The sequence below is a fragment of the Somniosus microcephalus genome, unplaced genomic scaffold (genome assembly GCF_052327205.1).
Source record: "Somniosus microcephalus isolate GS21.2 unplaced genomic scaffold, FLI_Smic_1.0 unresolved_chr1, whole genome shotgun sequence".
Lineage (NCBI taxonomy): Eukaryota > Metazoa > Chordata > Chondrichthyes > Squaliformes > Somniosidae > Somniosus > Somniosus microcephalus.
In genome coordinates, this window is record NW_028225179.1 from 35,968,198 (window position 1) to 35,981,769 (window position 13,572).

General features: G+C 59.5%; 2 protein-coding genes across 2 annotated transcripts in view; both read right to left on the bottom strand.

Moving 5' to 3' along the window:
- The window catches only part of LOC147094609 (serine/threonine-protein kinase TAO2-like), an 81,841-nt gene that overhangs the window by 6,564 nt on the left and 61,705 nt on the right, over nucleotides 1-13,572 (bottom strand). The window contains exon 6 of the mRNA XM_085974232.1: nucleotides 8,098-8,337. Within this exon, the coding sequence (XP_085830358.1) occupies nucleotides 8,098-8,337 (240 nt within the window). The remainder of the gene's footprint in view (nucleotides 1-8,097; nucleotides 8,338-13,572) is intronic.
- LOC147094610 (uncharacterized) lies at nucleotides 844-7,840 on the bottom strand. The gene is made up of 4 exons (XM_085974156.1): nucleotides 7,769-7,840; nucleotides 6,754-7,695; nucleotides 4,462-5,711; nucleotides 844-910 (listed from the first exon to the last, which is right to left on the bottom strand). Exons 1-4 carry the CDS (start codon nucleotides 7,838-7,840, stop codon nucleotides 844-846), a joined length of 2,331 nt encoding a protein of 776 aa, XP_085830282.1.

Here is a 13,572-nt window from a genome sequence, read left to right on the forward strand (position 1 = left end):
AGCAGGAACCCTGGCTGATTTCCCCTCTCTCTAACCCAGGGGTCACTGGACAGTGATCAGGAGCAGGAACCCTGGCTGATTTCCCCTCTCTCTAACCCAGGGGTCACTGGGCAGTGATCAGGAGCAGGAACCCTGGCTGATTTCCTCTCTCTAACCCAGGGGTCACTGGACAGTGATCAGGAGCAGGAACCCTGGCTGATTTCCCCTCCCTCTAACCCAGGGGTCACTGGACAGTGATCAGGAGCAGGAGCCCTGGCTGATTTCCCCTTTCTCTAACCCAGGGGTCACTGGGCAGTGATCAGGAGCAGGAACCCTGGCTGATTTCCCCTCTCACCCAGGGGTCACTGGGCAGTGATCAGGAGCAGGAACCCTGGCTGATTTCCCCTCTCTCTAACCCAGGGGTCACTGGACAGTGATCAGGAGCAGGAACCCTGGCTGATTTCCCCTCTCTCTAACCCAGGGGTCACTGGACAGTGATCAGGAGCAGGAACCCTGGCTGATTTCCCCTCTCTCTAACCCAGGGGTCACTGGGCAGTGATCAGGAGCAGGAACCCTGGCTGATTTCCTCTCTCTAACCCAGGGGTCACTGGACAGTGATCAGGAGCAGGAACCCTGGCTGATTTCCCCTCCCTCTAACCCAGGGGTCACTGGGCAGTGATCAGGAGCAGGAACCCTGGCTGATTTCCCCTCTCTCTCTAACCCAGGGGTCACTGGGCAGTGATCAGGAGCAGGAACCCTGGCTGATTTCCCCTCTCTCTATCCCAGGGGCCACTGGGCAGTGATCAGGAGCATGAGCCCTGGCTGATTTCCTCTCTCTCTAACCCAGGGGTCACTGGGCAGTGATCAGGAGCAGGAACTCCTGTGGAGAGTCGCCACCTGCGGGGACCCGTACCCCGGGGAGAGTCGCCGCCTGCGGGGACCCGTAGCCCGGGGAGAGTAGGTGCCCGCGGGGACACGTACCCTGGGGAGAGTCGGTGCCCACGGGGACCCGTACCCCGGGGAGAGTCGGTGCCCGCGAGGACCCGTACCCCGAGGAGAGTCGTGCCAGCAGGGACCCGTACCCCGGGGAGAGTTGTGCCCACGGGGACCCGTAACCCAGGGAGAGTCGGTGCCCGCGGGGACCCGTACCCCGAGGAGAGTCGTGCCAGCAGGGACCCGTACCCCGGGGAGAGTTGTGCCCACGGGGACCCGTAACCCAGGGAGAGTCGGTGCCCGCGGGGACCCGTAACCCAGGGAGAGTCGGTGCCCGCGGGGACCCGTACCCCGGGGAGAGTCGCTGTCCGCGGGGATCCGTACCCCGGGGAGAGTCGGAGCCCGCGGGGACCCGTACCCCGGGGAGAGTCGGTGCCCGCGGGGGACCCGTACCCCGGGGAGAGTCGGAGCCCGTGGGGACCCGTACCCCGGGGAGAGTCGGTGCCCGCGGGGACCCGTACCCTGGGGAGAGTCGGTGCCCGCGGGGTCCCGTACCCCGGGGAGAGTCGGAGCCCGCGGGGACCCGTACCCTGGGGAGAGTCGGTGCCCGTGGGGGACCCGTACCCCGGGGAGAGTCGGTGCCCGTGGGGACCCGTACCCCGGGGAGTGTCGGTGCCCGTGGGGGACCCGTACCCCGGGGAGAGTCGGTGTCTGTGGGGACCCGTACCTCGGGGAGAGTCGGTGTCTGTAGGGACCCGTAGCCCGTGGAGAGTCAGTGCCCGTGGGGGCCCGTAGCCCGTGGAGAGTCGGTGCCCTTGGGGACCCGTACCCCACGGGGTCTCGTACCCCGGGGAGAGTCGGTGTCTGTAGGGACCCGTACCCCGGGGAAAGTCGGTGTCTGTGGGGACCCCTACCCCGGGGAGAGTCGGTGTACGCGGGGGACACGTACCCCGGGGAGAGTCGGAGCCCGCGGGGTCCCGTATCCTGGGGAGATTCGGAGCCTGTGGGGACCCGTACCCCAGGGAGAGTCGGTACCCGTGGGGACCCGTACCCCGGGGAGAGTCGGTGCCCTTGGGGACCCGTACCCCGGGGAGAGTCGGTGCCCACGGGGACTCGTACCCCGGGGAGAGTTGGTGTCTGTATGGACCCACACGCCGGGGAGAGTCGGTGCCCGTGAGGACCCGTACCCCGGGGAGAGTCAGTGCCCGTGGGGACCCATACCTCGGGGACCCGTACACCGGGGAGAGTCGGTGTCTGTGGGGACCCGGACCCCAGGGAGAGTCGGTGCCCATGGGGACCTGTACCCCAGTGAGAGTCGCTGCCCGTGGGGGACCCATACCCTGGGGAGAGTCGGAGCCCGCGGGGTCCCGTACCCCGGGGAGGGTCGGTGTCTGTGGGGCACCCGTACCCCGGGGAGAGTCGGTGTCTGTGGGGCACCCGTACCCCGGGGAAAGTCGGAGCACGCGGTTTCCTGTACCCCGGGGAGAGTCGGTGCCCGTGGGGACCCGTAACCCGGCGAGAGTCGGAGCCCGCGGGGACCTGTACCCCGGGGAGAGTCGGAGCCCGTGGGGACCCGTACCCCGGGGAGAGTCGGTGCCCGTGGGGACCCGTACCCCGGGGAGAGTCGGTGCCCGTGGGGACCGTACCCCGGGGAGAGTCGGTGCCCGCGGGGTCCCGTACCCCGGGGAGAGTCGGAGTCTGTGGGGACCCCTACCCCGGGGAGAGTCGATGCCCGGGGGGGCACGTAACACGGGGAGAGTCGGAGCCCGTGGGGACCCGTACCCCGGGGAGAGTCCGTGCCCGTGGCGACCCGTACCCCGGGGAGAGTTGGAGCCCGCGGTTTCCCGTACCCCGGGGAGTGTCGGTGCCCGTGGGGACCCATACCCGGCGAAAGTTGGAGCCCGGGAAGACCCGTACCCCGGTGAGAGTCGGTGCCCATGGGGACCCGCACCCCGGGGAGAGTCGGTGCCCATGGGGGACCCGTACCCCGGGGAGAGTCGGCGCCCGCGGGGACACGTACCCTGGGGAGAGTCGGTGCCCGTGGGGACCCGTACCCCGGGGAGTGTCGGCGCCCGTGGGGGGACCCGTACCCCGGGGAGAGTCGGTGTCTGTGGGGACCCGTACCCCGGGGAGAGTCGGTGCCCATGGGGACCCGTACCCCGGGGAGAGTCGAAGCCCGCGGGGACCCGTACCCCAGGGAGAGTCGGAGCCCGCGGGGACCCGTACCCCGGGGAGAGTCGGCGCCCGTGGGGGATCCGTACCCCGGGGAGAGTCGGGGCCCATACCCCGGGGAGAGTCGGTGTCTGTGGGGACCCGTACCTCGGGGAGAGTCGGTGTCTGTGGGGACCCGTACCTCGGGGAGAGTCGGTGCCCGTGGGGGACCCGTAGCCCGTGGAGAGTCGGTGCCCTTGGGGACCCGTACCCCACGGGGTCTCGTACCCCGGGGAGAGTCGGTGTCTGTAGGGACCCGTACCCCGGGGAAAGTCGGTGTCTGTGGGGACCCCTACCCCGGGGAGAGTCGGTGCCCGTGGGGACCCGTACCCCGGGGAGAGTCGGAGCCCGCGGGGACCCGTACCCCGGGGAGAGTCGGTGCCCGTGGGGACCCGTACCTCGGGGAGAGTCGGAGCCCGTGGGGACCCGTACCCCGGGGAGAGTCGGTGCCCGTGGGGACCCGTACCTCGGAGAGAGTCGGAGCCCGTGGTGACCCGTACCCCGGGGAGAGTCGGTGCCCTTGGGGACCCGTACCCCGGGGAGAGTCGGTGCCCACGGGGACTCGTACCCCGGGGAGAGTTGGTGTCTGTACGGACCCGTACCCCGGGGAGAGTCGGTGCCCGTGAGGACCCGTACCCCGGGGAGAGTCGGTGCCCACGGCCACCCGTACCCCGGGGAGAGTCGGTGTCTGTGGGGCACCCGTACCCCGGGGAGAGTCGGTGCCCGTGAGGACCCTTACCCCGGGGAGAGTCGGTGCCCACGGGCACCCGTACCCCGGGGAGAGTCGGTGTCTGTGGGGCACCCGTACCCCGGGGAGAGTCGGTGCCCGCGGGGACCCGTACCCCGGGGAGAGTCGGTGCCCGCGGGGTCCCATACCCCGGGGAGAGTCGGAGCCCGCGGGGACCCGTACCCTGGGGAGAGTCGGTGCCCGTGGGGACCCGTACCCCGGGGAGTGTCGGTGCCCGTGGGGGACCCGTACCCCGGGGAGAGTCGGTGCCCGTGGGGACCCGTACCCCGGGGAGTGTCGGTGCCCGTGGGGGACCCGTACCTCAGGGAGAGTCGGTGCCCGTGGGGACCCGTACCCCGGGGAGAGTCGGTGTCTGTGGGGACCCATACCTCGGGGAGAGTCGGTGTCTGTGGGGACCCGTACCTCGGGGAGAGTCAGTGCCCGTGGGGGCCAGTAGCCCGTGGAGAGTCGGTGCCCTTGGGGACCCGTACCCCACGGGGTCTCGTACCCCGGGGAGAGTCGGTGTCTGTAGGGACCCGTACCCCGGGGAGAGTCGGTGCCCGCGGGGACCCGTACCCCGGGGAGAGTCGGTGCCCGTGGGGGACCCGTACCCTGGGGAGAGTCGGTGCCCGTGGGGACCCGTACCTCGGGGAGAGTCGGTGCACGTGGGGACCCGTACCCCGGGGAGAGTCGGCGCCCGTGGGGACCCGTACCCCGGGGAGAGTCGGCGCCCGTGGGGACCCGTACCCCGGGGAGAGTCGGCGTCTGTGGGGCCCCGTACCCCGGGGAGAGTCGGTGCCCGTGGGGACCCGTACCTCGGGGAGAGTCGGTGCACGTGGGGACCCGTACCCCGGGGAGAGTCGGCGCCCGTGGGGACCCGTACCCCGGGGAGAGTCGGTGCCCGTGGGGACCCGTACCCCGGGGAGAGCCGGTGCCCGTGGGGCCCCGTACCCCGGGGAGAGCCGGTGCCCGTGGGGCCCCGTACCCCGGGGAGAGTCGGCGCCCGTGGGGACCCGTACCCCGTGGAGAGCCGGTGCCCGTGGGGCCCCGTACTCCGGGGAGAGTCGGCGCCCGTGGGGACCCGTACCCCGGGGAGTGTCGCCGCCCGTGGAGACCCGTACCCCGGGGAGAGTTGGAGCCCGCGGTGTCCCGTACCCCGGGGACTGACGCCGCCCGCGTGGACCCGTACCCCGGGGAGAGTCGGCGCCCGCGGGGACCCGTACCCCGGGGAGAGTTGGAGCCCGCGGTGTCCTGTACCCCGGGGACTGTCGCCGCCCGTGGAGACCCGTACCCCGGGGAGAGTTGGAGCCCGCGGTGTCCCGTACCCCGGGGACTGTCGCCGCCCGTGGAGACCCGTACCCCGGGGAGAGTCGGAGCTCGCGGTGTCCCGTACCCCGGGGACTGTCGCCGCCCGTGGAGACCCGTACCCCGGGGAGAGTTGGAGCCCGCGGTGTCCCGTACCCCGGGGACTGTCGCCGCCCGTGGGGACCCGTACCCCGGGGAGAGTTGGAGCCCGCGGTGTCCCGTATCCCGGGGACTGTCGCCGCCCGTGGGGACCCGTACCCCGGGGAGAGTCGGAGCTCGCGGTGTCCCGTACCCCGGGGACTGTCGCCGCCCGCGTGGACCCGTACCCCGGGGAGAGTTGGAGCCCGCGGTGTCCCGTACCCCGGGGACTGTCGCCGCCCGTGGAGACCCGTACCCCGGGGAGAGTTGGAGCCCGCGGTGTCCCGTACCCCGGGGACTGTCGCCGCCCGTGGAGACCCGTACCCCGGGGAGAGTTGGAGCTCGCGGTGTCCCGTACCCCGGGGAGAGTCGGAGCCTCCGCTCCGCTCCCCACTCTTCCCCTCGCCTCCCCCTCTCTCTCCGCTCACCCCCTCCCCCAGCAACTCTCTGCTCCCCCGAACCCGATTGAAATAAATCAGCTGATGTCATGTGGAGCTTAAACACAGTCTGATAATGTTTATTAAAAAAAAAATCACAAAACACAAACCGCAACAGAACCAAAGCTACAGAATTCGCGGAGAAATTAAAATAACAAATAATCAGTAATTAAATAATGGAAAATGAACCAAGGAAAATAATACACTGTAAACAGACATGGAGCAGGAGCAGGTGTCCCAGACACTGTCTGACGCACGGACCCAGACAGTCAGTGACTGTCTGACGCACGGAGCAGGACCCAGACACCAGATTAATACTGTAAACAGACACTGAACAGGAGTGGGCCCTACAGACACCGGCCCTACAGACACCGGCCCTACAGACACCGTCTGACGCACGGACCCAGTCTCCGTCCTACAGTCAGTGACTGTCTGACGCACGGAGCAGGAGCAGGATCCAGACACCAGACACTGTCTGACGCCCCGACCCAGACACCATCCTACAGAGAGACAGCGAGACTGTCTTATCCTGCAGCACCACCCCCCCCCCCCCAAGTCTGAACCCCTCACTGATGGTCGACACTGCGATCCCCAACTGAGCCCCGAATCGGGGGCGGGGGGGGTTCACTTACTCACCCTGGGGCCAAAATCAGACACTGACCCGCCCCAACATCTCGCACCCCCAACAGGGACGGAGGGGGTTACCTGAGAACGAGGGGGGAGGGGAGGGGACGGACTGACCGGGCCCAACGCCCCCCCCCGTCCAGAACCAGACAGGCAGACTTTGCGACTCCCCCCAGACTGAACCCCTCCCCCTATATCCCCATTCCCTGGGGAGACAGGATCGATTGCTGCAATCCGACTGGGAGACCCTCGGCCGCACCCCTCGTCCCCCGGGGCTAGCGAGCTACGCTCGGCCCCTCCCCGCGACCCTCCATGGTTTCCCGGCTCCTAGGGGATCCAGATAGCGGAACGTCGGAGAGAGCTTCGGGCCTGGTCCCTTCCCCCCTGCCTAGGCCTGACCCCAGGCCGCAGCCTGGGCCTGGGTTTGCGCCTCTCCCTGGGCAGCAGCAGCGGGATGCGGCTGGGCCTCCGAGGCCTCAGCAGGCCGGCCCACCTCAGGCAGCGGAGGGCGGAGGGGGGCAGCCTGGCCACCAGGCCCCCGAGCAGGCCCGTGAGCCAAGCGTTGAGCCTCGTGGCCAGCCCGGACACCCGGGCCCACGGCCCCCTCCTCTCGGGCTTGCCGCGGGCAGGGACGGGCAGCCGGCTCCTGGACAGGCCCCGGCCGGCCTTGGGGAAGACGGAGAACAGGCTGCGCTCGTCCACCAGGCCGCAGCGTTGGAAGGTCTGGAAGACGGGCCGCGGGAGCCGGAAGAGGAGCCGGACCCAGAGCCGGCGGCCCTTCCTGGGCACTCCCCGCGCCCACTCCCGGGCCGGCTGCAGAACCAGCACAATCAGCAGGTAGAGGGAGAGGAAGAGGCCGGGCGAGGTGAAGAAATAGGCAGCGCCCAGCATGACGGGCACGTAGTAGAGGGAGAGACGGCAGCTGAGGGCCAGGACACAGAGGCAGCAGACCAGCTTGACCAGGAAGAGGAAGAGGGAGGTGGAGACGGAGAAGACCAGGTGGAGGATGACGTAGGAAGCTGCCAGCCCCACCACTACCAGCTCCAGGGCCAGCAGGAAGGATCCCAGCCCCGACTGGCCGCCCCGCTGGGCCAGGGCCAGCAGGATGACCAGCAGGAAGAGCAGGAGGACCGAGCTGGGGCAGGAGGCCACCAGCAGGGCCAACAAGGCCCACAGGAGGTGCGGGGAGGACAGGCGCTGGACCAGGGAGGGCGGTTGGTCGGGGGGGGCGTCCAGGAGCCGCGAGTCGTCCAGGTCCGGCAGCTCAAGCCCCTCCTCGTAGGAGTCGGGGAAGGAGTGGGCCGAGGGCCGGCCCCCAGGGTCGGGGCACAGGTCGGACGACTGCAGCTCGAAGTAGGGCACCTCAGCTGGAGAACCATCGCCCCGGCCCCTGACCGCCTCCCGGGCGTCCCACCCCAGCCTCAGGTCCTCGGCTGATCCCCCCAAGACCGCCCGCCGGCCCCTGCCCGCCTCCCGGAGGTCCCATGCCGATCCCCCCAAGACAGCCCCCCTGCCCGCCTCTCGGAGATCCCACCCCAGCCTCAAGTCCTCGGCCGATCCCCCCAAGACCGCCCCCCTGCCCCCCTCTTCCTCTCGGGGGTCCCACCCCAGCCTCAGGTCCTCGGCCGATCCCCCCAAGACCGCCACTCTGCCCCCCTGCCGGGGTTCCCACCCCGGGCTCAGGTTCTCAGCCGATCCGCTGCCCCCCTCCCACTCGCCATCCGACTCCCCCAGGGGACCTACTTTCAGACACTTGGGTTGCTGCCGGACCTCCATCACGTGCTTCTGCCGGAGTTCCTGCTCCCGCCGCTTGTTGTAATCCATCTGGTTGGTGAGTTCGGTCTGGTGCTGGAGGCGGATCAGCTCCGCCCGGGTCCGCTGCACCGTGTTCAGGTGGCGGAACTCCTGCTCCTGCGTCGACTCGTGGTGTCTCAGCAACATCGCACACTCCAGGTCCTTCTGTGTCTGCTTCTTGTTCAGGTCCTGTGGGGGGTGGGGGAGAGAGAGGGTATCGATTAGTCACGGCACGAGGGCGGGAGAGAGAGGGAGAGGGAGATGGAATCGATTAGTCACGGCACGAGGGAGGGAGAGAGGGAGAGGGAATCGATTCGTCACGGCACGAGGGAGGGAGAGGGAGAGGGAGAGGGAATCGATTAGTCACGGCACGAGGGAGGGAGAGGGAGAGGGAATCGATTAGTCACGGCACGAGGGAGGGAGAGGGAGAGGGAATCGATTAGTCACGGCACGAGGGAGGGAGAGAGAGAGAGAGAGCGAGAGAGAGAGGGAGGGAGGGAGGGAGAGAGGGAGGGAGAGAGGGAGAGAGGGAGAGAGAGGGTATCGATTAGTCAAGGCACGAGGGCGGGAGAGAGGGAGGGTGGGAGGGAGGGAGCGAGAGAGAGAGAGGAGGAGGAGGGAGGGAGAGAGAGAGACAGAGAGAGAGAGAGCGAGGGAAGGAAGGAGAGCGAGGGAAGGAAGGAGGGAGAGAGAGGGACAGAGGGAGGGAGGGAGAGAAAGAGCGTCGGTTAGTCACACAGCACGGGGGAGAGAGGAGGGAGGGAGACCGGGAGAGAGAGACAGAGACAGACAGACAGACGGGGGAGCAGTCAGGTGGGGGGAAATTTAGAAATCTAAAGAGAAAGGTCTAGGCAATAGAGCAGTGTAGCGATTTGGGTGAAGATAAGCAGAGCGTGACAGGAGGGGACAGAGAGTTTAACGGTAACAGTGCAGCAGAGAATAAGATGAAAACAGGGAATAATAGTAAAAAGTTAAAATTAAAGGCTCTTTATCTGAATGCACGAAGCATTCGTAACAAGATAGACGAATTAGTGGCACAAATAGAGATAAATGGCTTTGATCTAATAGCCATTATAGAAATGTGGTTGCAAGGTGACCAAGGTTGGGAACTAAATATTGTGGGGTACTTGACGTTTCGAAAAGACAGGCCGAATGGAAGAGGGGGGTAGTCCTGATATAGGGTGACATAGGACAGTAGTGAGAAAGGGTCTTGACTCAGAAGATCAGGAAGTAGAATCAGTATGATCAGTGGTGTACATTTAAGGAGTTATTTTACAACTTCCAAAAAATATATATTCCACTGAGAAGGGTGTAAAAGAAAACAGCCATCCGTGGCTAAGTAAAGAAATTAAGGATAGTATTCGACTAAAAACAAGGGCATATAAGGTAGCCAAATCTAGTGGGAGGATAGAGGATTGGGAAAACTTTAAAAGACAGCAAAAAATAACAAAAAGATTGATTAAGAAAGGGAAGATAGATTATGAAAGTAAATTAGCAAAAAATATAAAAACAGATAGTAAGAGTTTTTATAGTTATATAAAAAGAAAAAGGGTGGCTAAAGTAAATGTTGGTCCCTTAGAGGATGAGACCGGGAAATTAATGGTGGGAAATATGGAGATGGCAAAAACACTGAATGAATATTTTACATCAGTCTTTACAGTAGAAGACACTAAGAATATCCCAACACTGGACAAACAGGGGGCTAAAGGGGGGGAGGAGCTAAACACGATCAAAATCACTAAGGAAGTGGTACTCGGTAAAATAATGGGACTCAAGGCGGATAAATCACCTGGACCTGATGGCTTACATCCTAGGGTCTTGAGGGAAGTGGCTGTAGGGATTGTGGATGCATTGGTAATAATTTTCCAAAACTCCCTGGACTCGGCAAAGGTCCCGGCAGACTGGAAAACTGCTAATGTAACACCCTTATTTAAAAAGGGCAGTAGACAGAAGGCTGGAAACTATAGACCGGTTAGCCTAACATCTGTGGTAGGTAAAATTTTGGAGTCCATTATTAAGGAGACAGTAACAGGACATTTGGATAATCATAATTTAATAGGACAAAGTCAGCATGGTTTTATGAAGGGGAAGTCATGTTTGACAAATTTGCTGGAGTTCTTTGAGGAAGTAACGTATAGGGTGGATAAAGGGGAACCAGTGGATGTAGTGTATTTAGACTTCCAAAAGGCATTTGACAAGGTGCCACACAAAAGATTATTGCTTAAGATAAAAAATCACGGGATTGGGGGTAATATTCTGGCATGGGTAGAGGATTGGCTATCTAACAGAAGGCAGAGAGTTGGGATAAATGGTTCATTCTCAGACTGGCAATCAGTAACTAGTGGTGTTCCGCAGGGGTCAGTGCTGGGTCCCCAACTCTTTACCATCTATATTAACGATTTGGAGGAGGGGACCGAGTGTAACATATCAAAGTTTGCAGATGATACTAAGATGGGAGGGAAAGTAGTGAGTGAGGAGGACATAAAAAACCTGCAAGGGGACATCGACAGGCAGATGGAATACAATACTGGAAAGTGTGAGGTTATGCACTTTGGCAGGAAAAATCGTAGAGCAAGTTATTATCTTAATGGCAAGAAACTGTAAAGTACTGAAGTACAAAGGGATCTGGGGGTCCTGGTGCACGAAACTCAAAAGGTTAGTATGCAGGTGCAGCAAGTGATTAAGAAGGCCAATGGAATGTTGGCTTTCATTGCTAGGGGGATAGAATATAAAAATAGGGAGGTATTGCTTCAGTTGTACAAGGTATTGGTGAGACCGCACCTGGAATACTGCGTACAGTTTTGGTGTCCATACTTAAGAAAGGACATACTTGCTCTTGAGTCAGTACAAAGAAGGTTCACTTGATTAATCCCGGGGATGAGGGGATGGACATATGAGGAGAGGTTGAGTAGATTGGGACTCTACTCATTGGAGTTCAGAAGAATGAGAGGCGATCTTATTGAAACATATAAGATTGTGAAGGGGTTGGATCGGGTGGATGTGGTGAGGATGTTCCCGATGATGGGTGAAACTAGAACTAGGGGGCATAGTCTTAGAATAAGGGGCTGCTCTTTCAAAACTGAGATGAGGAGGAACTACTTCACTCAGAGGGTGGTAGGTCCATGGAATATGCTGCCCCAAAAAGCTGTAGAAGCTACATCATTACATAAATTTAAAACAGAAATAGACAGTTTCCTAGAAGTAAAGGGAATTAAGGGTTACGGGGAGCGGGCAGGAATTTGGACAGGAGTCTAGGTTCGGATCGGTCATGGCCCTGTGGGTAGTGGAGCGGGCCCAGGGGCCGTGTAGCGTGATCCTGCTCCTATTTCGTGTGTCTAATTCTGTTAGATTCAGGAGATGGTTCTGTGATAGTGGATTGGCGGTTAGGATCAGATCAGCCATGATCTTATTGAATGGCGGAGCAGGCTCGAGGGGCCGATTGGCCTACTCCTGCTCCTATTTCTTATGTTCTTATGTAGTATGGGTGGAGATAAGAATTAAAAAGGGGCAGAAAACACTGGTGGGAGTAGTTTCTAGGCCCCCCTAACAGTGATACTCTGTCCAACAAATAGCTGATCAACAAATAACAGGAGCTTGTAACAAAGGAAATACAATAATCGTAGCGGACTTTAATCTTCATATAGACTCGACAAATCAAATTGACAAAGGTAGTCTGGAGGACGAGTTCATGGAATGCATTCGAGACAGTTTCCTAGAACAATATGTCATGGGAACAGGCTATTTTAGATCTTGTATTGTGTAATGAGACAGGGTAAATTAGTGATCTCATAGTAACGGATCCCCTGGGGAAGAGTGATCATAATATGATAGAGTTTCACTTTCAAACTCAGTATGAAATTCTAAGTCCGAAACGAGAGTCTTAAACTTAAGTAAAGCCAATTACATAGGTATGAGTGGCGAGTTGGCTAAGGTAGATTGAGAAATCAGATTAAAAGGTATGACGGTATATTCCAAAATTCTCAACGAATATACATTTCATTGAGAAATAAAGACTCCATGGGAAAAGTGATCAATCTGTGGCTAACTAAAGAAGTTAAGGCTAGTATTAGATTAAAAGAAGAGGCTTACAATGTTGCGAAGAATAGTAGTAAGTCTGAGGGTTGGGAGAGCTTTAGAAACCAGCAAAAGATGACCAAAAAATTGATAAAAAGGGAGAAAATAGAATGAGAGTAAACTAGCAAGAAATATAAAAGCAGATTGTGAGAGCTTCTAGAAGTATGTAAAAAGGAAGAAAGTAGCAAAAGTAAACGTTGGTCCCTCAGAGGCTGAGACAGGAGAAATTATTATGGGTAATAAGGAAATGGCAGGAAACATTAAAGAAATATTTTGTATCAGTCTTCACAGTAGAAGACACAAAACACAAACCAAAAATAGTAAAGCACCAAGGGGGTAATAAGAGTGAAGAACTTAAAAGTAATTATTATCAGTAGAGAAAAAGTACTAGAGAAACGAATGGGACTAAAAGTCGACAAATCCCTGGACACGACGGCCTACATCGGGTTCTAAAAGAGGTGGCTGAAGAGATAGTGGATGTGTTGGTTGTGATCTCCCAAAATTCCTAGATTCTAGAACGGTCCCAGCGGATTGGAAGGTCGCAAATGTAACACCGCTACTCAAGAAAGGAGGGAGAGGAAAAAACAGGGAACGACAGGCAGTTAGCCTGACATCAGTTGTCGGGAAAATGCTGGAATCCATTGTTAAGGACGTGGTATCAAGTCACTTAGAAAATCATAACATGATTGGGCAGAGTCAACATGGTTTTATGGAAGGAAAATCGTGTTTAACAAATTTATTAGAGTTTTTTGAGGATGTAACTAGCAGGGTAGATAAAGGGGAACCAGTGGATGTAGTATATTTGGATTTCCAAAAGGCATTCGATAAGGTGCCACATAAAAGGTTATTACACAAGATTAGGACTCATGGGGTTGGGGGTAATATAGTAGCATGGATAGAGGATTGGTTAACGGACAGAAAACAGAGAGTAGGGATAAACGGGTCTTTTTCAGGTTGGCTGGCTGTAACTAGTGGGGTGCTGCAAGGATCAGTGTTGGGGCCTCAGCTATTTACAATCTATATTAATGACCTAGATGAAGGGACCTAGTGTAATGTATCCAAGTTTGCTGATGATACAAAGATAGGTGGGACAGTAAGCTGTGAGGAGAACACAAAGACTCTGCAAAGGGATATCGATAGACTGAGTGAGTGGGCAGTAAGGTGGCAGATGGAGTGTAATGTGGGGAAATGTGAGGTTATTCACTTTGGTAGGAAGAATAGAAAAACAATATTTTTTAAATGGTGAGAAACTTTCAAATGTTGGTGTCCAGAGAGATTCGGGTGTCCTCGTACAAGAAACACAGAAAGATAGCATGCAGGTACAGCAAGCAATAAGGGAGGCAAATGGCA